Source organism: Micropterus salmoides, unplaced genomic scaffold (assembly GCF_014851395.1).
Source record: "Micropterus salmoides isolate LMB-PRFRI ecotype aquatic unplaced genomic scaffold, ASM1485139v1 Ms_hic_scaffold_19, whole genome shotgun sequence".
Classification (NCBI taxonomy): domain Eukaryota; kingdom Metazoa; phylum Chordata; class Actinopteri; order Centrarchiformes; family Centrarchidae; genus Micropterus; species Micropterus salmoides.
The window spans coordinates 9,706,702-9,730,318 of NW_024041039.1; the positions used below are offsets into that span (position 1 = coordinate 9,706,702).

General features: G+C 37.0%; 2 protein-coding genes and 1 pseudogene across 2 annotated transcripts; all 3 read right to left on the reverse strand.

Moving 5' to 3' along the window:
- Positions 1-5,208: 5,208 nt before the first annotated feature.
- On the reverse strand, positions 5,209-9,030 carry LOC119910380 (ras-related protein Rab-32-like). Its single transcript, XM_038728978.1, has 3 exons — positions 8,795-9,030; positions 6,888-7,165; positions 5,209-5,652 (listed from the first exon to the last, which is right to left on the reverse strand). Exons 1-3 carry the CDS (start codon positions 9,006-9,008, stop codon positions 5,488-5,490), a joined length of 657 nt encoding a protein of 218 aa, XP_038584906.1. The 5' UTR covers positions 9,009-9,030; the 3' UTR covers positions 5,209-5,487.
- A 102-nt stretch (positions 9,031-9,132) lies between these two features.
- On the reverse strand, positions 9,133-23,087 carry LOC119910801 (metabotropic glutamate receptor 1-like). Its single transcript, XM_038729607.1, has 7 exons — positions 23,049-23,087; positions 22,086-22,341; positions 18,345-18,591; positions 16,970-17,138; positions 15,742-15,868; positions 13,099-14,026; positions 9,133-12,126 (listed from the first exon to the last, which is right to left on the reverse strand). The coding sequence occupies exons 1-7, from the start codon at positions 23,085-23,087 to the stop codon at positions 11,277-11,279; spliced, it is 2,616 nt and encodes an 871-aa protein (XP_038585535.1). The 3' UTR covers positions 9,133-11,276.
- A 123-nt stretch (positions 23,088-23,210) lies between these two features.
- Positions 23,211-23,617, reverse strand: part of LOC119910802 — a 3,420-nt pseudogene continuing 3,013 nt past the window's right edge.

The following is a 23,617-nucleotide window of genomic DNA, read 5'->3' on the forward strand; positions in this document are numbered from 1 at the left end:
TCTTGTTTAGATTGCTGTAACAGTCTTTTTACTTGTTTTAGCAAGAAGGAGCTTTACCGTCTTCAGGCTGTTCAGAACTCTGCTGAAAGGCTTTTAACTCACATTAACATAAGAGCACATATTACACCTGTTTTAGCAGCACTTCACTGGTTACCAGTCCAGTATAGAATTCAGTTTAAAATCCTGGTCCTTACTTTTAGAGCCCTGCACGGTGAAGTTCCTCCCTACATCTCTGAGTTGATACAGCTTCATACTCCGACCTGTAGTTTGAGGTCATCAGGTCAGAGGTTGTTAGTGGTTCCCTACACTCATTTTAAAACCAGAGGGGATCGTTCATTCCAAGCAGTGGCCCCTAGGCTGTGGAATGCTTTGCCTTCCTTTCTACATTGTATGAATTCTGTCGATTCTTTTAAAAAGCAACTGAAGACTCTACTATTCAAGCAGGCTTTTAGTTAGACGTGGGTTTTTTTTTAAATGGTTTTTATGGTTTTGTTTCTATGTTTTCCATCTATATTTAAATTTTCTTATACATTGTATTTTACTTTGTTGTATTGTATTACATTTTACTGTGAAGCACTTTGTGATTTTTATCTGTGAAAGGTGCTATACAAATAAACTTTACTTACTTACTACTAACTTACATTAAAATGCTTTTACATTAAATCAGATTTTAATTACAGTGCAAAATCACCATGCAGCATGCTCCCAATACGCTTTCTAAGGACTAGGCTACACAGGATAAAATACAGAAGACACAAGATAAAACACAAAAGGGTAAAAACAGTAAGAAAATAAATGATAAACAAGAAGATAAGACAGCTACATTTAAAAACATCAAATTAAGGGGATTTTAAAAAGTGCTAGACCCAACACAAATTCTAGGGGAGGCTGTAGTGACGTGAGTACAGGTAGGTTTTCAGTCTTGACTTAAAGACTTCCACTAAACGTGCTTCCCTAACATCTAATGGAAGGTCATTCCATAAATAGGGAGCACGGTATGCAAAAGCTCTGTAGCCAATAGATTTTTTGTTAAACATAGGTATGACCAGGAGACCAGCATTGAGAAAACGAAGAAGCCGAAGGAAGAACGAAGGAGTGGCGTAATTAGCTTAGCTAGGTAGGATGTTACAAGTCCAAGAAACCTTTTTGTTGTATGTGTTTGTTAGTGATACAAACAGAATAATATAATATTCTATAATAATATAACACTGATATTAGCTATTATGCATAATAAGTACTTTAATTTTGATCCTTTCATTACATTTTGTTGATCAAAACATGCTATAGATGTTGTTTGGAACCACTAAAATTGTGCATTTAAATTGTGCATAATCCTCTTCACTAAAGCACTTTCCCACAGAAATTTGATTGGGGGGATATTCCTTTTGTTAATGGTAAGATCCCAATTCAGGATCCATTCTCTTGTGTGTGCGTGGAAAATAGGACATATTTCCTCCTTCCACTTGTTCCCCAAGGAGGAAAAATGAGGTTGTTTTACCTCCACAGAGAATTAGAAAACTGAAAATCTGGAAAGATGAAGACCTGGTTAATCATCAACTTTATGATCTGTCATTTTCAAGGCCCATATTTTTACTGACTGACATGTCTTTACTCATTTTGAAATTTAGATGGAATATTAATATTCTTTATATATGGAATTAACTCCTTAAATAATACATCAGAAACAGTCATATAGGAGGATACGTGAGATAATTTGCTGGTTAATCCCATCAGTGTTTTATGAAACCACATGTCATTGAGAATATTAGACATTATTTACCCTATGAGAGTTTGGATTCCACATAGATCAATGATTTAAAAGGTGAACAAATGCAGGATTTTTTTTTAATTTGTAAAATGTTTTCGGATGACTTACAACGCTAATAAAATTAACTGATCAACAACAAAAACTACAACTTTTTTATTATCTCAAACCGCAGAAGTACCAGAACTCTCGTTATTTTTCAATGCATTGTATTTTTTTTTATGAACATACATCTTGTTTCGCTTTATTCCAGTTTTCCTCACTTTTTGTCTTTATTGTGGACGTATACCACACACACACACACACACACACACACACACACACACACACACACACACACATACATATATCTAAAAATATTTATATATATACATAAATCAAATATAAGGAAATAAGTGGATAGAAGTTTTTTTAGCAGCTAGTAAAATCCTTTTTAGGATTGATGGGGCTCTCCTCCTGACCTCAGTATTTCTTAAATTCTATAGCTCTGATAAGGTTTATGGTATATCAGGATTTAGGTTAATTATATTTTGCCTCTGTTTAATGTTTCTGAAAAAAAAGCCAAATTTTTTCAAATTCTTGAGGTTTCCCTTTGATATCATCATATAATGTTTGAGCACTTAATCTACCATTGTTGGTAAGAACCGATCAGTAAACAGAGGTAAAAGTAACTATGTATAAATTTACTTATAGAAATCTGTACATGAGTACAATTTTGAAGTACTTGTACTTACTTCAGTATTTCCAATTTATTCTATACTATACTTCTACTAATTTCACACTACATTTAACAGCTGCTGTTACTTAGGATACAATACCATATGACACTACCAAAACTTTTCTAAAGCAGTTAGCTCCACCTCAATCAGCTCCATTGTTAAAATGCTGCTTACATGTTAATACATTATATATATAATATTTTATACTTTGATTGGAGCCCCCCTATTAGAAGTCAGGGAAAAAAAGGTAATTCCCCCAACCCTAACCACTTGTAAACAGAGTGAATTCTTATCAGTCGTTAACAACATTGGGGAGTAGCATATAAAAAAGGATCCCAGTTGAAATAAAACAAATGATTAATGTCAGTACGATAGCCTTAGGAAAGTCTTTTTATTTCCCTACACAAATCATGTTCATTCAACTTAGTTCATCTCCCCTCCCATATTTACCACTGCCTTACACAGTTGATTGCAGTTGTCTTTCCTCGACTGCATTGCACATGCATGTTTTTTACCCTAGATGGCATAGTTTACAAACATTCTACCATCCTGCATCTGAAAGAATTTTGTTGTGGTTTAGGGCTCTTCTTACGGACAGATTTTAGCACCATGGACAGCAATTCCTGCCCCTGATGGGTTGCCTTGATGGTACTGTTTTTAATAACTATAGGTTAATTACATTCTGGAATTTTTGCACACACAAAATTTGCCATTTTGAGAGCGACTCAGGCATTTGAATGAGTTGGTTTAACATACAGAATGTGCAGTGAAATGCCAATCTGGTATTTATCTATGCTTTCCACAGACAGGCAATACTTAATTAACGTAGGCCTTCATAAATCGTGTCACTCACGACACAATAAGAGAAAACAGTCAAACAGTCAGCAGGAATACATCCACTGCTTCACTCTTCGTCAACCTGTTCACAAGTTTGACTAACTTGAAATTTTCATGCAATCATGAATATATGAACGAAGCTGCCAGTGAAAATGCACACTGGAAGGCAGATAAAATAGGGCAATATCAATAATGCACAAGTTATGGGATCTGTTACAGAGAGTGCGACTCCTATTCAGACTGTCATATTTATAAACAACAAGTTAAAAGGTCTGAGCTTTTGTGTCCAATGTGAAAAAGTATTGGGGCCAGCATCCCTGTTTGACTCCTGAATTCAGGTCTCTAGTATCTGGGACATATATCCATAATTAGCAGTTGTGTTTTACTTCTTCCCTCACTTTCCCTCAGGCACAATTGCCACATGAGGTAAACTACCTTCCTGGCTTTTATGTTGCAACTCACTTGATCAGCAATGTTTATAAATGCTGGTACAATAAAGCAGTGTGAGGTTTTACACGTAGACTATTCCGAGTTTATATAAAAAAAAAACGTGTACATGAAATACCTGAATATAGCCTGAATTTGGACAAAAGCAAACCGTCTATAGGTAACTGGCAGCAGGATGTAGAACAGTTCCCTAGATGCACAGCAAGGACACCGAAAAGTAAAACTGCAGGACAGCAAAGGACAGATTGGTGTGCAAAAATAACCTGTGTAATACACAACATTTCAGTGAACTCTCTCTTTGGCTTAATAATATATCAAGTAAATCAAGTAAGAGCATTAAAAACATTTCAGAATCAATATTTATTTGATTCACACTGTATAAAATTAGGATTTTAGCAATGTAATAAAAATCAAAAGTACTTTGCAAGGAAAGGGCCCTTGTGGAAAAGTCAAAGTAAACTATAACATGGCAGTATCAAAGACTTGAACTGAATACAATATATTGGAGAATGCAGAAGTGGAGAATGGTTCTCTTTACTACAATTCAGAGGTAAATATTGTGCTTTTGTACTCCACTGCAGCAGCTACAGTATATTACTGTATAGAGCCTTGTTATTTTGGAGATTAAGATTGCTCATATTCAAAGCCTGTGATAATCTTATAAGATATCATGCATTATTGTGACAGTACATAAAGAAATCAAAATGAGCTCATCCTTGAGCAGCTACAGAATTAAAATGCTACTTGCACACTAATGCACCAGTAATAAAAAAACAACAGCGTGAGAAGTCATTGCTGTAAGTGTCTGATGCTCCATCTGAGAATGTCTTTCCCTTTGTCTCTCTGCATCAACAAATCTAGAACTTGCAAATGCATTAATCTCCAAAGCAGTCATGTCATGGTTGACTTCCTATAACAGGAAAAAAAATTAGAGTATTATGTTTTTTGATGTTTGTTGTCTATCAATGATTAGACGCATACCAAGTGCTCTGCTCCCTCCATTTAGCACACTCAGTAACACAGTCCTCTCTGAGCGGTGTATATAACACTGTGGCGCATTTTCACATATTTCCTTCCTCCACCAAAATCAGGTCATGCTGATAGCTTTTCTCTGCTATTGGCCATATCAAGCCAGGCTGCGATGCTTATGCATGGGTCTTAGCTCATCTCACTGTGAAGTGATTAACCGATAATTACATGCATGGGTTGCATAACAGAAAAAGAAAAAAAAGTAACACTCTGGAATTGAATAGGTTGTCATTTAATAAGCAATATTCAACAGTTTATGTACAAATATGTTGGAAGAAATTTCTCTCTCTCTCTCTCTTGCTTTCTGTTTGAGAAAATGGCTGGTTGTGACTGCTTTACAATTTCTGGCCTCTCATTATAGTAGGTCAATCACCATCTAGTCTTGGTTGCACAGGGAGTGTCACAGACTTTTCCCACCAAGATATGTGTCATGCTGATCTCTTTATTAGCCTGACTGTATCAGTGGATTATCAGAGAAATTAGCATCTCCACAGAGGTGTTTATGAGGCAGCCCACACATTATTGAGAAACGTGGTAAGGCAGAAATATGAATACAAAGCTATGTGTAACTCAGGCACGCAGGCTTTCTGAAGTAGCTTCTACAGGGTGGCTGTGGATTCATGAACTGGTATCAAAAACAGGTCTTGTTAGAGTGTTTAACCAGTAGCTGCTGTTGTTTGGCTCTTTGCCTCAGAGCCGTCGTCTCCAGCAGCACAATGACTGGCTCTGACTCTCTCCTGGAGCCTGACTCACTTTGATCCAGTCCCAGTGGTGCTCTTCATCGAACAGGCCGGTGTCACAGAGCATCATTTGTTTGACAAGGAAGGCCCCTGCCTCATCAATATTTATGTTCTCCTATAAATGGTGAAGGGGAATATGATTTAGGACATTGTGTATGCATCTGTTGAGTTAAGTGTTTGGCTCGGTGTTCATACCTTGGCTGCAATTTGTTCCTGCGTGTTAATATTTGAACACATTTTATGAGCAGGCTATACAGCAGCAGAGTTAAAGTCACACACACAAGATCCAGTGGTGGCTTTACTCAGGCAGAATGGAGCTTCATTAATGTGAAATAAAATTTGTCAAATGCAAAAACCATCAAACAAGTAAATCAATAATTAAATAATTCAATCAATCATTGGTTGAGTTACCAAAGACAAAGGGCAAGAGAGTAAAATTTTATCAAGCCGATCCCACAAAAAACTCTCTTGCTGACTGGCTTCCTGTTTCAAAATAGACAAACAATAGTGTGACCTCACGCATGTATAATTAATTCCTTACACATTTTACAGCGAGGATATGTAACTGCTATACAGTAGATAATGTGGTCACAAGTAACACATATGGGACAACAGCAAAAATGTCTCTGTTGACTGAAAACTATAAATCTCCAAATTTGGTAATTTTAGAATTTTCATATATACTTCAAATAAAGTGTTCCTTCATGGGCTTAGAAAATTCTCCTTCTTCTTGAGGCTAAAATAACAATGAAAAACCAATTGATTTATCTACAAAATGAATTGCAACAGATTAAAACATGTGTTGTTTTTCTCAGCTAATGAAAACTTGACATTTTAGAGAGTTTTCTCAGGGCAGCAGTAAAATGCTAAAATATAGTGTAAGACTAGTTGAGGTAGAGAATGGCCATGACGTTTCTCAGAAGTGACTCACTAATGTCAGGCATAAGGAAATATCTAGTTTGCTAACATTAGCTGTCAAAAACTAATGATCATACCAGACCAAGTAAGACTGTAGAAGCAGAACCTCTGATGGTATTAGTTTGAGCAAGTGTGCGTATTAATGCATATGAATTTAGCTTTTCATATGTAAAAGAAAGAATGTGGTATTTAATCTTTTCAAGAAACATATTCTCACATTAAATCATTAAGAAGAATGAAAGGAAACCATGCCAAATATCATACAACAGACTTATAAAGTTGCACTTAATTTAAAAAAAATAATAACTTTCTGTATTTTTTTTATTTCATTCAAATTCAAATAGAATGTTAAATTTAGATTTTGACTGAGTACATTAAGGACCTGCCTCGGTTAATATCTCAGTCCCATAATGACTGAAACACAACACATACCTTTGCAGAGGTCTCAAACCAACCCATGAAGCTGTTGTCTTTACAGAAGCTGTCCAGAGAGGACATCAAGTCTCTGTCCCTATCTGTCATGTCACATTTGTTGGCCAGCAGGATGGCAGGGACCGGACGTCCATTGTCGAGACAGACTTTGCTATCGAGGTCCTGCTTCCACTCTGAGGCAGCCTCCAAGGTGGAGCTGTTTGTGATGTCAAAGACCACTAATGCTCCCATAGCACCCTTGTAGTACACTCTGGACATCTTCTTAAACCTCTCCTGGCCTTGTGGGAAAAAAGAAAAACGTGTAACTTGTGCTTTACCACAGCTAGCGCTCAAATCTGAAGCCAAGAGTAAAGATGTTTTTGGATTTGAATTTCAAGGTGGAACAGATACACACAGTCAGATAAACTGTTTGTTTATCATGTGTGATTTGAATTATCATATCAAATCAGAGTTACGTAATAACTGAGAGACTAACAGCAATAATATTCTGAAATAAAACAGTATGTTTCCATGGACACTGGTCAGGATTAAAATTAGATCTGAGAAAATACTGGGTAAAAGGGCTGCAATGTTCTTGAAGCAGTTTCCAGGCACTGAAAGCACTCCAACATACTGTGAACATATTCAACAGTTCTAGTCAAATCACAGCATGATTTATGTGTGTTTGAAGGTAATTTTGGTAGATTGAATCCCTTGCTGGACTTTTGTGAAGGTCATTTAGACACATTTAAAAATTTCAGTGAAGGTTTGGCAATTGACGCAACATTTAGAAAGGTTGTAGTGCCTTAATTGTATGCTTTTATAGGCTAATAATTTTACACCTACTGTACCTGCCTAAAAATGTACCTTTGGATAATCCTCACATAATGCAACTGGCAAATATAATCCAACAAAATTTTTACTTTCAGATTTCCAATTAATTTTAAGTATTTTTTTCAAATAACATTTTTTTAATATTTACAGTCCTTGGTTCATAGGAAATCAATATTTCTCTGTTATGCTAAGTGTGTGTTTATGCTTTATCACTCCAACACTAACATTTACATTGAAATCAATATAATACATTACATTTAATGTCTCATATTATTACTTTTTTTTGGTGGTGGGGAGTTCTACTATAAAAGGTTTATATGCTTTAAAATACACTATTGTGGCAGCACCTCTATTCAACTGATTGTTTTGTATTAGCTCCTGTCTTATTGACAAGTCCAGTCTGCTCTGATTGGTCAGCTCTCACAGGCAACTTCCACATCAGCTCTGCCAGTGTTTTTGCAACCAGGGAATCACTGTAACCAAGTTTAGCTGCACTCCTACTGTGAATATCATATTAGAAACTACTTCTAAACCAAAAACTTCACCATCGTACATGTTACAGCGAGACAAATATTTGTGAAAGAACATGATATATTTATCTAATACCGCAGGACCCTTACTACTAAATTAAAAAATGATCAAAACCTTCCTTAAAAACAAAACACTTTATTCATAGCCTGTTGGAATGGATACTTTCTTTACTATTTATTTTGGATAGTACTCCAGTGTTGCATAGCCCTTGATCGTTCTCATTCCAGGCAGACAGTAAAAACAAATGCAATTATGAAAATACATCAGAAGATGTAAACCACTATACTATAACAAGCAAAAAGTAACAATTGTATTTCCACCATATGGTTTGCAGCAAGAAGCCTGTGTGCCCAGGTCACATATTGGGCTACGGCTAAAGCAGTTTCTGTAGTTTTGTTTTTAGTTTAGTTTTGTAGTTACAGCAGATTTTACACACGTTTTCACTATTGCACATTTATATGGCATAATTAATTTTATATGGTAAAAACGATGGCAGTTATTTTTGCGTTTTGGCTTTGTAGGGCAGACAAGTACAACAGAGACTTCACAATCTTGACACTCACCTGCAATATCCCAAAGCTGGAGTCTTACCACTGTCTTGGCATCCCATTCAATTGTTTTTAGAGCAAAGTCTACTCCAATAGATGCTTTATATCTTTCATCAAAGCATTTATTAAGATAACGTAAGATAATGCTGCTTTTTCCAACGCCTGGATCCCCAATGACTAAAACTTTAAACAGCTTGTCTGCACATAATGTCACTGAACTTCCTGCCATGTTGCTGTTGCCTCAACAGGAAACATGTAAAATAATAATTTTTCCTAAACCATGGCAAAATTAGGTCTGCTATACAACCAATTTTAATTAATATACATTTACTGCAGATGCCTCAACCCTACTCATTCCCTTTTACAACTACTTCTTAGTGTTCCTGTTTTGAATTTCTTCCTTCACAACAAAGCCATAAATCTTTGACCTTTGATTTAAAACAGTTATTGCAAAAGGGAACATCAAAAACACAGACACCTAATGTTTCACCACGAAAAACAGGAGACAAAAACATAGAAAATACTTAATTTACTCCAATCAAACAAGTGTCCTTTGAAATGCTCTACAGTAAATATTTGTTTAAAATGACAGACTTAATTTATACTGTGTATATATCAGGCTGCAAATAGCTTATTCAGAATATTACGTATAACAGTAACAGTAGCACTTCATCACATTATACGGTTTTGATAGGCTCCTAAAGTCTTAATATTTAAGATTGATTGGAGTACACAACCAATCACACAATAGAAGTATACACAGCTAATGAGTTTTTTTCTAATATGGTAATGCATATAGATATCATCAGAATACCAAAAAATTATACACAATTCATACATTCACAAAACGTATGTATGTCATTTATCTTATACATAAATCTATACAATTGTGAAATCAGATGTCTAATTATAAAAGATACAAATTTGAAACTAGTTTAACTTGCATTTCAGGATCATAGAAATGGAATAAATGTACAAAATAAAATAAAAATCTTGATGAAAATGTGGCACTTGTCTTCTGCTACATTCGTGATACAGTCAGTGCGGCAGTACTGTATCTATCAAAAATTCACAGATACGTGTTACTTGTCAACAAAATCATGTTGACACGTCACCTTATAAATTTCCTCAAATAGAGAACATTTTTATTCTGCTCTCTCACCTTAAAACAACCCTAAAGACATTTTGGGAAATGCACTGCTTATTCTCTTTCTTGCCAAAAGTTAAAAAAGAAGATTGATATCACTCTCATGTCTGTACACTAAATATGACACTATTGCCAGTAAGTGGTTAGCCTAGTTTAGCATAAAGACTGGAAACAGGCTAGCCTCGCTCTGTCTAACGGTCACAAAATCTGCCTACTCCTCTTAAGATAACAAATTAACATGTTATATATCTTGTTTGTTTCTCTCTTTCACAAAAACCAAAGTGTAAAAATTACAATTTATGGGGTAGCTGTTTTCATTTACTAGTCTTTTTGTTATGCTAAGCTAATGGCTGCTAGCTGTAGCTTTGTATTTAGCAGACAGATGTTAGAGTGGAATCGATCTCCTCAAACTCTCTTCAAAAAAGCAAATAAGTGTGTTTTCCAACTATTCCTTTCAACCTTTCTTTTGTTTTCCTGATAAAGCACAAAACACACAATGTGTAACACTCAACATATTTTCTAAAAATATTGTTGACGAATTGGATGTTTTGCATTACATACAAACTATATTCACCGTTAAAGGGAGAATAAGTGGTTCTGCAGAAGGATTGTTGATCAGCCGAAAACAAATACACTTTTAAGTGTTTATACTCAGACCTTTTCCTCTTTGGCTGTTTCTCGTCCATCTCTTCACAGTGCCTTGTGCCCAGCACGTTCAAATGTGCCAGTGTATAGAACTCTCTCTCCCACTGCCTCCCTCTGCCCCCATCACTCCTGTTGCTGATTGGCTGGAACAATGCTGGGTGGCAAGGTTCACACCACTTTCTTTGTTGTCCATTTATAGAGCCATGGCTGTGTTTCAGAGCACACACAAAACTGAGAGCTGGCAAAGCGTAAGGAAATATTAGCTGAATTTAACAAAAAGTGTACTGGATTACAATCACTCACTATCCCTTTACGTTACCTTGTTTAAAATCAGCAAACTTCAAAATCTGCTTGGTATGTCACCTATATTTATGAAATAACTCTTTTTATAGTAATAAATATACATACATAGACAATCTTAGTTGTTTGTCTCATAATCACAAAATCTATTTTATCCTAAAAGCTTATGTTAGCTTATAAATATATGTTTGTAATAGGCAAATTCTTTCACTATTGTAGACAACATCTAAAATAATTTTCAAAATGTGGTGCCTTGTTGTTCACCCTTATCATGTAAAAGCTGTCAACTACAGAGTGAAAAATTACCTTTCAGTCCACAGAATGACTTTCCTTATTTATCATCATATACAGCACAAGTCATGAACTTTAAAATATTGTACAACTGGTAATATTTCGCGTGCACCCTCACAGAGTTGAGGAGCTTTGCTTGAAGTCTCTGAGGATGACAGAGGCATATGTCACATTTGGAGGACTGCACAAAATCGACTCAGACACTGGCGAATTAGGGAAGGGGCTCACTGGAGGACCATCGCAATCTCTGAAAGGGGAGGGAGGCATCAGAGCCAGAGAGTCCTCCATGGCTAATTTGACCTCAACTATGTCCTCCTCATCATGAATCTGGGCGTTGTTGTACATGTAGCCATGAAGAAGGCCAAACTGCTCATTCTCCATCTCGTCCTCCTCCTCTAAAGGGGAGGTTGGCTCCTCATCGAACGGGTCGAGGTACACAGGCAGGACCGGGTCCTGCTGGATGAGGTGGGCCTGGTGGTATACGGGCATGCCGCCACTCACGGTCTCAGGCATGCTGATCATATCATTAAGCTCAGGGATGTCACTGTTGAATTTACCAACCACCATCTCCTCCTGAAGGTGGTCCATAATGACGTGTTGGGAGATAACGCTATTTGTCTGCAGATGCTCTGGGGTATAGAGTTCCACCTCGTCGTCCACATCTTTTATCAGACCACAGCCAGGAATTTGCCCATGGGCCATCATGGGGGGAGTGGCGGGGGGATTGTATCTGACAGGGTCGCTCTCGTCCTCCTCAGCCACATTATACAGGGTTTTAGTACTGAGGTCTGAGAACTCCAGGGCTCTGTTTTGGTAGGTATTAGTTAAGGGTTTGATGACAGCCATCTGATTGGTACCTGCTTCCTGTCTCTTCACATGCACTGACAGTCTGTGCCACATGTGATCCCCTTTTGGAGGATGTCTTGCACCTGGTTCAGACCATGACACAGACTTTCCATTAGAACTATGAACAAAATAAAGATGGCTGTTACTTGACAGGAACCCAGAAAAGTGGAGACAAAAACAGCATCTCTGATTCATGTAAGTAGAAATATTTTCACTGAGTCTAAAAAAGAAAAAATATTAATCTAAAAATATATAATATTGAATGTTTTAATCCAGGGTGTCTGCAGGTCTTCAAAAATCTTTAAAAAAGACATTGAAGTCAGTTTCCTAAAAAAAAAAGGCCTTAGAAGGTATTAAAAGCTTTAAAAATTAAAATTCCTGAATGACTCCTTGACTGCCACAGGTAGTAATGTTAGGTATAAATGTACGAACTCATTTGCAATTGTTGCTACAGTGGATTGTGCACACAGGAGGCTGTCCAATCATTTTTTTGTGGTGTTTCAGTCAAAATCATCAGATCTATTGCAAGTTTTAGCAAAGACTTAAATGAATTAATAATATTTCATTGGTTAATCCATTTTATCCCACTTATCTGGGTCCAGGTCACATTAATTTAATTAATTATATCATGGGAATTATTGTTATATACTGCTGGAAAGTAGAGAAAAAGCATATGTATTATAAATAATTCTATATTCCATATTGTCCCTACTGGTTTTCCATAATACGTTCATACTTTGGCCGTATGACATATATTATTATGACACATAAAGCTGCCATAAAAGTGAATTCTGTGTTGTTAAAAAGGTTATTTTATTTGGTGAACCCTGCAGAAACCCTGTATTCTGTATTTGTGATCCCACTTGTCATCCCTTAGCACACAGAGATGCTTGTTTTAATTTTACCATCAGTTCAAAGGTTAAAATGGCTGTGTGAATTGGGCACTGACCTATATCCGTCACACTTTAACAGGTTCCCTACGAAAGTGAATACAGTAAGACATCAGGTTCCCCTTGAGAGGGAATTACAGTAAAACCAGCATCCCTGAGGTGCCTCAGGAGTAGGACTCAGACTCAATTAACGAACCTACCTGCCATTTCCAGTGTTTTTCTTTCTCTTGAACATGTTGAGCAGGCTGTTGCTTCGGCAAGCAATTTTGCCATCGCCGACGTGCATGCGCACAGCATCAGAGGTGGTGAATGCGCTGCGCACGTTTCGCTCTGGTTTGGCAATGATGATGTACATCTTTGGTGTGAACATACAGCCCAAGGCTACAGTCACACTGAGGCTTACAGAGAAGGATGTGGTGATGATCTTGTAGTTGCTGCCAAAGTAGATGGGCACAAAAGCCAGCCAGATGATACATGTGGTGTACATGGTGAAGGCAATGTATTTGGCTTCGTTGAAATTTGCAGGAACGTTGCGGGTCTTGAAGGCATAGTAAGTGCAGCTCATGATAAGCAAACCATTGTAGCCCAGAGGAGCCACAACACCCACGTTGCTGGTGTTGCAGATGAGGAAGACTTCTCTGATGCTGGGGTAGGATTTGATGGGTTCAGGAGGCTCCATGATGATGAGGGTAATCTCCAAGGTGAGCTGTACGCTGATCAGGATGGAAGCAATTACAACTTGAGCCCAAGCACTCATGAACCTGGGTTTCCTGGTGCAGATCTTCTTCTTGCTGCCTGCCAGAATACGGGCAATGCGGTTGGTTTTAGTTACCAGGGCAGAGTAGCACATGGCAGCTGAGAGTCCAACAAGCAGCCTCTGGAGGTAGCAGGAGGCCACGGTGGGACGGGCGATTAGGGTGAAAGGACACATGTAGCCCAGGAAGATCCCTGCGAGGATGATGTAGCAGAGCTCCCGACTGGAGGATTTGACCACAGGTGTGTCACGATATAAGACAAAGATGAAGGCAACAAATGATGTGACCAGGATGCCCAGGCAGGAGAAAACCACCTGGATAATGGACTCTGGGTTGCTCCACTCCAGGTAACGCAGGGGGATTGGCTCACAGCCTGAACAGGGGAAAACATGACAATATAAATACACAGCAATAACATCGTTTCAGCATCAGCTTCGTGAAGAGAAAGGTTGTCTAAATGAAAGGTAATTCTGAGAAGAGTTAAATGAAACGTTTCAGTTTGTTTTATGCGTTATTCTTTGGACACATTCAAAATTAATCAAATACATTTTAGCCTGAGAAAATACAGTAAGTCTCAAAGTAGGTTTTTAGCTCAACTATAAATAAACTCCTTTCTACTCAGCCATGGCCAGGCTGGGCCACAGCCAGCAGAGGAGGGGGCCAATGCAGCAGGACAAAGTAAATCAATGAGTTTTTCATGGATCCAAATAAGATCTTCTGCTTCTTGTTGAGAACTCACTCTGAATATCTAATTTAGGTTTTATTTATTTCCTGTATAATGACAATAATCATTTTTATGTCATCCCTGGGCTCCACATTTTCTCATTTCTGTGTGTACATAAAAGTCTTGTGGTAAAGAAAAACAAAAAACAAAACAGCATGGAGGCACGATGATCCTATTAAGGAAGTGTCTTGTCTTTGAACAGCACAGAGGGCCTTTGAAAGTGGGCCAGAAGAGTGGTAAGTGAAGTAGGGCTGCTGTCGGATAAAATGGTGAAGATGATGAATGGCTCTCAGGTGTCATGGGAAAGCAATGAAAATAGGACAGAACAGGTTTATGAAATAGCGCTGCAGAAATCTTAGCAGGACAAACTGTACAGAGTACAGGTGGGAGGAGGAGGGGAGTAAAAGCTTGGAGGAACTTAACTTTCTACACAGCCTCTAATAACACAAAAAAATCCCCTCTTATCACTGAAAGCATCAATCATGCAACAGGATCTCAGCCTGTGGCCACTGAAGTAACCTAAATTCATCTAAATGTAAATGTAAAAATTGCAGAACAGCAAAATCTTCTGTTCTAATCACATGAGGATTATTGTCTTGGGTGAATTTTGCAGAGAAATTTTGGTGAGTTAAAGCAACAGTTAGACATTTTGTCTTTATTCACTTTCTTGCTGAGAATTAGATGAGGAAATTGAAATCAATCTATAGCCAAGAGCTGATCGGCTTAGCTTAGCATAAAGGTAGGATTGCTACAGGAAGAAACAGCTAGCCTGGGTCTGTCTAACAGTTAAATATGTCTTATAGACCCTCTAAAGTCTACCAATTAACATGTTACAGCTAACTTAATCTGTACAAATTTTTACTTTTTTTTTTTTTTTTACCTCAGATTAAGTGCCACACTATTTCTTGGCTGGGCCCAGACTTCTTCAAGTCCTGTTGTCATCAGAAACTCCACGAAGTTGTTGCTCACAGCCAAACAAATTGTCTGACAAATAACTCCCTATTTGTTGTTTTTTTACACTTGATTTTTGTACGGATTACACAGACAAGTATAAAGTGTTAATTGGGGTTATGTTACCTTTGGACCGAGCCAGGCTTGCTGCTTCTCCCTGTTTCCAGTCTACTAAGCTAAGATAACCGGATGGTGGCTAGTTGTAACTTTACGTTTAATGGACAGATATGAAGGTGTTAAGTCTTCTCATCTAACTCTCTGGGGGGAGAAAGGACATAAGCATGTTTCCCAAAATGCCAGACTACTCCTCGAAAGGAAAAGCAGTTACATCCTCTGCCAGCTCCTGTACAGTGTTCGAAGCAGGTGAGAGTTTACAGAAGTAGGTAAGTGGAGAATATAGAGTACAAGCCTACCTTCCAGTTCATTGTCAGGCCACCAACCCAGATCACAGGCCTTGCATGTGAACTCATCCTGGACGTATTCATTGTCCTTACAGGCAGTGCAGATCCAGCAGCAGCTCACTTCTCCCTTCCTGATCACCTGGTTAACAAAATAAATGTAGAGATATGTAAAAATACTTTCTTAAAAGTACCTATCTCTACCCTGAGTTTGTTTACATTTAAAAGACATCCCCACTGTCTACACATGTTTAAATATTTGTTTTTAACACAGTAAAACTAAAGATACTGTAGAAAGCGAAACGAATTATGACAAATATATGGAGATGATCAGATTTGGCGTTAGGTTTCACCAACAGGCATCTTCTAATTCAGGAGAGATTTCTTTTTTTATAATTGACATCTTTTAATCTTGTAAAAAGTAATGTAAAAAATATGTGTGTAGTTACAGTTAGATAACAGATTATATTGACAGAATTATCAGCGGAAATGCAGGTACAACTTTCTAATTTATAAGGGGGGGAAATAAGTTGTAACAAATGGCTTTTGTTATGGTTGATAAAATACTTACTAATGCCTTATAGATCAGTTATAAACCATTAAAAATAACTTGGTGTTGCCAGGTTGCGAAAACTACTTGACCATTTCTCTTTCTAGAAAAGAGCTGCAGATGATCTGGACCAAAATCCATGAATTAAAAACTTATTAATACTTACAGCTGCAGACGTGATGATTAAAACCCTTAATAACAGACCAATTAACATGTATAATATCATAGTATAAATAATTCTAGGCTTATTAGAAAGTGAGAAAGCCATGAGCATTTCTTTAATGGATTTACAACATTTATAACTTATTTTTATGCCAAATAGAAAGGATAAACATCAGTCAATGTGTTCCTTCTGACAACCCAAAATGTGTTCTTATTAATGGCTTATGATGGATCTATAAAGCATTAAATGAGTAAATGACTTATTAACCATCAATAAAGCCATTAGTTAAGACTTGTACACCCTTTTAAAAAGGTGCATTATAATGCCTTAATCAATATGTACAATGTGACTAAGCTATTTATTTTTAAAAGTGAAAGTGAGGAAAGAGAGAAGTGTAGTGCTAAAATTTAAAGAACAGTGAATCCAGTGTAAAGACTGAACTACAGAGCTACTCCACAGTGGTTCAGAGGTAACATGTGGAGTCACAATATGTCCTAAGCAGGATAGTATCTAAATAATTCGCTCCTTACCTTGATCTCTCCTTTGGAGCAGGGCTCACTGCAGACAGAGCGGACCATGTCACTGCGGTTCATCTGAATCATTTCTTCATCGAGAGTGAGTATGCCCTCATGCCAGGAGCCGATGTTGATGTAGTCATAAACACCAGGCTCCACATGCTGGAAGTTCATAATCTCATACCTGATGGTGGATAGGATGGTAGAGGAAGACACGACTCAGAAAGTTCTCAACGAATCTGAATCAATTCTTAAAGGGGAAATAATAGGAGTTTTACTGCCACTGCATAAAACCTGGGGGCCTGTCAGGTTCTTGATCAATACCAATGACTCAGGGATTATTTTGCCAGGTGCTGATGTGTCTGGCTTTCATCTCTCTTGTTATCTGGTTTGCAATAAAAAATAAAAAAAAACCATCTGAAGATGCAATTTTAGTCGCTCACTGATTAAAGTGCAGGACACAGGCAACTGAAACTATTTCTATGTATATGGAGGACTTTTATTATTATTTTTTTAACTTAAAGTCAGTCTTTAAATGTTATTTGCACTGAATATCCCAAACAAATTTTGTAATTTTAGCATTATTATTAGTTGGAGTTTTTATTGTAAGATTAATTGAAGTGGCCAGAAAATTGCTTTCCTTATTACAGTAGGGAAATGTATTATTACCAACTGAAAGCAACCTTAATTATTTAAAAAACAGATATTAATATTGTAAACATGATTTTAGATGTAGCCCTTATTGTTCCCTATAATAACTTTGTGCATATGTGCTGACAGGAGTTTCAGTGTTTCCTGAAATGTAAATACAATCATTAGCCCTTGAAATGTTATTTGGGATGCAGTATTGTAAATGTGGGGTGTTGTGTATCAATATTTGGCTTGTTTATTTTAAGTAATTTTGTAGAAAAGCAGCTGGTAAATGAATGTAATGTAACATAATTTATTTATTTTAATTGTTATTTTCACACAAAACAAATGCACTGATGAAAAAAGAAGCTAATTTCGTAACATTTTGTTACTTTAGTATTTCCATTTCATGACACATTATACTTCTACTCCACTACATTTCAGAGGGGATTGTCAGAGGGGATTTTGTGATTTTTACTTCTTTTAATTTGTGCAGTTTGGGCTTCTTGCTATATGGTTCAGATGTCCATGAGTTGTTGGCAGTTCCACCAAAGACATTTCCCATCTAAACTTCTCACATGGTTTAATTTAAGTGATTGTTTTGGGTCCAAAGAGGTAAAATCATCCAAAGTTTTACAAAAAGCAACATGTGAGCCCTTCACAGGCCCTCAGATTCATCTGGTGACCCTTTGATGAACCAAAGAATTTAAAGAATGACTGCACAGTATTTCTAGCAGAATGGAAGGAAAGTGTGTTTTACCTCCCAGGTGAGTCGCCATTCTCGTCAAACCATATGTCCTCTCCAGAAACACCCGTGAAGGACGTCTTGAGAAGAAAGTCCAGTAAGTGGCTGCCATCAACAGGCTTCATGTTGTCACAGAGTCCCACATGACCAGGGCAGAGGTGAGTGTGCATGTCATGCAGCCCGTGTGCCATGGCATAGATGGCATTGATGACGAAGCCCATCTTGCTGTCTTGAACGTAGTTGTCCTCCAGACTTTCATAACCTGCCCACACATATGAGAACGGTAAGAATTCATCTTCATCTCCATTGTTTTTTTTTACGGAAAATTCTTAAGGAGGAGCTTCTTTGCTGCAAGCAGTAGCATGTTATGTGTTATGCTGTAAAAATCTTTTTTCATGTGTAGTTTACAGGTGTGTCTAGCATGTATGTAACATATTACAAAGGAGTGATAGGGTGCTCACAGACGCATTCTTGTAATTATTCTCTGAATACAGGCAGCAAGCAACACGCCTATTTGCCTCTGTGGGAGACTGCTTTAAAAGAACTGGAAGCCTCAGAAAATGGCTTCAAAGAAACCTTGTTACCATGGCAAGACTATCCATTTCTGCATTCATGAGTCAGGATTCAATTAGGGTTGGTTGAAAATACTGTGCCACTGAGATTGTGTCTCCTCACGCAGAAAAGTGAACCAACTATTCTCATGCATTTGGATCTGCTGTCTTTTCTTCGTGTCGCTTTTCCTCAGACAAGCACGATGAGTGAATGAGACAAAGTATTCATATTTGGAAAAAAACGCATGTGATGTTCAAACACACCCTATCAGTTCAGTGTAATGCAAGCTAGAAGCAAAGTAAGCAGGTTTTTTAGTTGCTTTGTGTTAAAGTCAGATGTCAACTTAATGTTATTACAAAGAGCCATACCATGCATTCAATTCATTTTGGTAAAACTGTGGAGCAGCATGTTTGGCAGCTCCTGGGGTTAAAGATGACATTTTTGTATACCTTCCCTTTGTGATTACAATTTCAACGTAGTCTCTCACAGTAATTCACACATGTACATTTAGAGCATACTTACAAAACCATGTTTTCACACTAGCACTCTGTGCTAGTAAATTATCAGAGCCTATGAATTTTAATCTACAAAAGTGAAACATGGTCTATTATTGCTAATAGGACTGGAAATTATGTGAAACACTGCTCTTGTTCGCTTCATCTGTACATCTGTCACCTGAATATTTTCCTAAACGTGTGGGACTGATAATTTGATATCTGATGGAAAAGGACACAGCTTGCCAAAATGTAACTGACTTTTCCCCTGGAAGGGAATTTATGACATTAGGTGGCCATTGTCCATTATTAAGCTTGATTATTGTTACACTGTCAGCAAAAAAAGTGTGATTCTACAGTCTTCATAGCTGGTATGTTATAATAGTGATTTAAAAAGTAATGGTACTCAATAACACAGATCTTTATGTTATCCAGACACTCTTTATCAGTACTTCTATAAATTATAAGGGAATAATAATTTGATATGATAGGAGATAAAAATTTTCAGGTTGGTTAGTTTGTTGTTTGTTTACAGAATAACTAAATGTGTTTTTTATTTGCTTTGGATTTCTTAATTTTTAGAACATTTTTTATAATTTTCTCATTATTTAGTTAGGTTTTTTTTTTACTTATGAGTCAGGTAAAAAACATCAGGCAGATGTATACATTTGTTTTCTTAAGGTGATTTTCTTAAATTTCTTTCAATAGAATACAATTCAGACAGTCAGTGGTGTGTGTGTGTGTGTATTTTAATGTTTTAACAAACTGCCAAATGGACCAAAAACAATTTTCTACCTATGTGGACAGTATAGTCATATTCTATCAGTCTATCACAAAGCTTTAGATTAAAAATCTAAACATTTTCTGTTACGTATTCATCTGACTTGTTTAAAGGATTGTGCAGGCTTGGCAGAGATATTCACTCCATGCCTGTTTTTTAGTTACATAATTTGTCATTTACATTGTTAGTTGCTACATTTTTTCTTTTCTCTGACAGGACAAGACAGGATTCACACACTGCACCCGACAACATTTAACTGTGCGATACATGAGGCTGACAAGCTTTAGGGGCATCATCCCTTGCTGGTGTGTTTCTTACCACTTGTGTTAAATCAAGTAATGATCGTTAAAAAGGACTGCTGGGAAACTGACTGCCTGGGCACACAAACACATAAACAGTAAATTCAGTTGGAGTAGCAGCTGGGTGAGCGTCCGATGGGAGCTGCTGGTGATGACCTAGTTTAACAGCTCCTTGGCTTTGACGCTTGCCTCACTCGCTGAGCGGTGTGAGCTTCAGTCATGATGAAATGATGTCTGCATGCAAGCAGAGGACATACTGCTGCACCACGGGATTAGTTGGCTGCATGACAACTGAACCTTCTCTGTCTAAATACGAATAAAACTACAATACAATGGTTCTGAAAATATGTGTTATCTGTTGCAATATGTCTTCACTATTTCTGTGGCTACATGCAATTCAAGCCAGATCAGCCAGTTATCATCTCACTCATATGTTATTGGGCTGTTTTATGCGACTGTCTTAAGGCCACAAAGGGTGGGAGAGCACAAAGTGGGAGCAGATCAGACTCAATTGTAAGGCTCTCCCTGCAGTGTAAGAAAAAACAAATAAAAACATCCCAATAGCTTCATATATTAGAGGTTAACTGAGATTAATAGTACATTTCCAGAAAAAAAACATTATTGAGAATGTAGACTGAATACTTAAATGATCATCACGCATCATGTAATAAAACCTTAATATCAGTCAACCTCTATGTATATTCCCAAAGTGAGGAGCATTATGGTTCCATTCAGAGGGATTCACTCACCGTCCTGGAGTTCTACACCAAAAAAGTACATAAAAATATATATATAAAATAAAAACAATAGAAGTGACAGGACAGCAAACAATAATTCTATCTCCACTTAGGCAAAAGTAAATACTCTAATAACTGCTATTAAAATATGATGCTTTGTAGGAATGAATAAAAGCTTGTGGTATGTGCATAATACAGAAGAGAGGCTCTATTCATGTAAGTAATATGCAAACACTGCAAAGAAAAAAAGATTAACACAACAAAAAGTGGGTTGCATTGGAATAAAACAAATTCACTTGAAGAACCTTGAGAGCTGTCAACTGAAAAGTCAAAATTAGCTGCATGCATTATTTTATATTTACGTTCATCAATACAATTCATTTCATCAAATGATTTTGGAAATACTGGATGTTTATACTGGAAAACAGCAGCAACAATATTATCAATATTACCCATGAAATTCAGATTGAAAACGTAAATATATATTCTGTAAATATATTTTTGAAAGAAACATGTATGAGCAGTATGTAAAAATATGTTTTGAAAACATGCTTGTTGAGCATTGTTTCAGGAAACCAAGAGCTTAAGATAGCTGTTCCTTTGTAAAAGAAAAGGATTTAATTTACCTAGATCATCATCCTCTGTAAAGCCAAGTGTCACAGAAATAAACAATATGAAAAAAAATGTTATTGGACTGACTTAGAGAGAATTCAACCCTCTGGCAGTCTAATTCATGATTAAAGAATGTGTTCCAGTTTAAGGGGCCTTTTGGCATTGTCCTCTGGGCATTGCACACGTCACAACAGTTTAAAAAGACAAGCCGATGTGCACATCGGCATGAAAATGTAAACCAGAAACACTGCAAGCAACATCATAATTGGATGTATAGCTACCTGAGCAGTTTCGTGCATAGTTCATGTTCTCTTGCGGATGTCCGGGAAGGCGGCACTGAAACCTGTACTGCCAGAACTCGGGGAACCAAGGGTTGCGGGTGTTGGTGCTGAGCCTGAGCTTCAGGAAGTACTCATCGAAGGAGGAGACCTCATCAGACTGCAGCTTTACAGTGAGGCCGCCAACAGCCTCTTGTTCATATCCTTCCACCACCTCGACTCGGTCTGCCCAGCCATCACTGCAGATAGGAAAAAAGAACTACTAGCCCCAGTTTATACCTCTCATGCATTAACATTACATTTGGGAACCCTCTGTTTTTGTGAAAAATAAATACCCAGTGACCTCTGAATAACCCTGAAGCTTATTGTCAATGCTTACATCCTTTTTCCTGAAGGTATTTCCAGAATCCTCAGAGACTTTTCTAACCAACTGATGAATAAATATTGTTCAATGAAGATAACACATTTTTATTATGAATCCTAGTTCGAAAATTCCTAATTCAAACAAAAAAGTAGCTGGAGATTGTGAATTAAAGGTGTTACGCAGGTCTTCTATACCAAAATTAAACCACAGATGGCTGTCAGAACAATGTGATATTTTATTTTCTGTCCTACAAGCTGGCTACTAGAAGGATGTTTTCAAGGGTGTCTGGTACTGCAATGCAACTTGAGCCAACAATGATCATTTTTGGCACACAGAGACACTGTCCATTGAGGGGACTCATGCCCTTGTAACAGCAAATAAATTTGAAGAATTTGTGCGGTACACGTCACTACGACATTACGAAGGACAGACTTGATGATTTTAGGGACATTTGGTCCCCCTTAATTGCTTTTCTGGAATAAGTCCATGTCAACTTGAATGATGACTCTCACTCTTTATCAGACAGCTCTCAGGAGATTGGTCCAGTGGTAGGGATAAGGCATAGGTATTTGTTTTGTCTTTTTGTTTGCCTATTGCCTCACCTTGTACACCACGCTCATTGGTTCTTGCGGGTTCACCATGTTTTGTGTTCTCTTGTACTGACTTTATTTTGTGGAAGCACGAATCACATAGCTGAATAGCGTTAATAAATATATATGTACAGGATATACAAAATGGTAGCTGGAAATGACATCTGTCCTTGCTCACTTTATATGCTGTGAGCCAGCAATACAAAGTTTTGTTATTAGTTGTAATACTTTCTGTTTTAAAAAAAAAAGATTTTCATTCAAAAAACATTTTTTACATTTTTCTCGTGTTGTACAGGTTAGGAATAAGAGTCGCAACTTTGGAAACAGGTTAAAAATCTTTTTTTGTTATGCAACTATTAATAATAATAATAATAATAATCTTTATTTGTAGAGCACTTTTCAAAAACAAGTTACAAAGTGCTTTAACAAGGGTAAAGACAATAATACCCAAGAGACAATAATACAAAAACAATACAAGATAAAAGCATGAAAACATTGAAAAAACTAAAATACATGTTTAAGATAAATATAAAATTAGTAAAATACAATAAAATAAAAGGGATTAAAAAAGGGATAAAAAC

Bases quoted from the DNA above. Each gene is read 5' to 3' on its own strand.
- LOC119910801 (XM_038729607.1), bottom strand. From the start codon at position 23,087: ATGGTGAACCCGCAAGAACCAATGAGCGTGGTGTACAAG. The intron at 22,342-23,048 runs GTGAGGCAATAG...TGGGGCTAGTAG, and splicing joins CAATGAGCGTGGTGTACAAG to TTCTTTTTTCCTATCTGCAG. The intron at 12,127-13,098 runs GTAGGTTCGTTA...TTTTGTTCATAG, and splicing joins AAAAACACTGGAAATGGCAG to TTCTAATGGAAAGTCTGTGT.
- LOC119910380 (XM_038728978.1), bottom strand. From the start codon at position 9,008: ATGGCAGGAAGTTCAGTGACATTATGTGCAGACAAGCTGTTTAAAGTT. The intron at 7,166-8,794 runs GTGAGTGTCAAG...TTTTCCCACAAG, and splicing joins CCAGCTTTGGGATATTGCAG to GCCAGGAGAGGTTTAAGAAG. The intron at 5,653-6,887 runs GTATGTGTTGTG...CACCATTTATAG, and splicing joins GGTTTGAGACCTCTGCAAAG to GAGAACATAAATATTGATGA.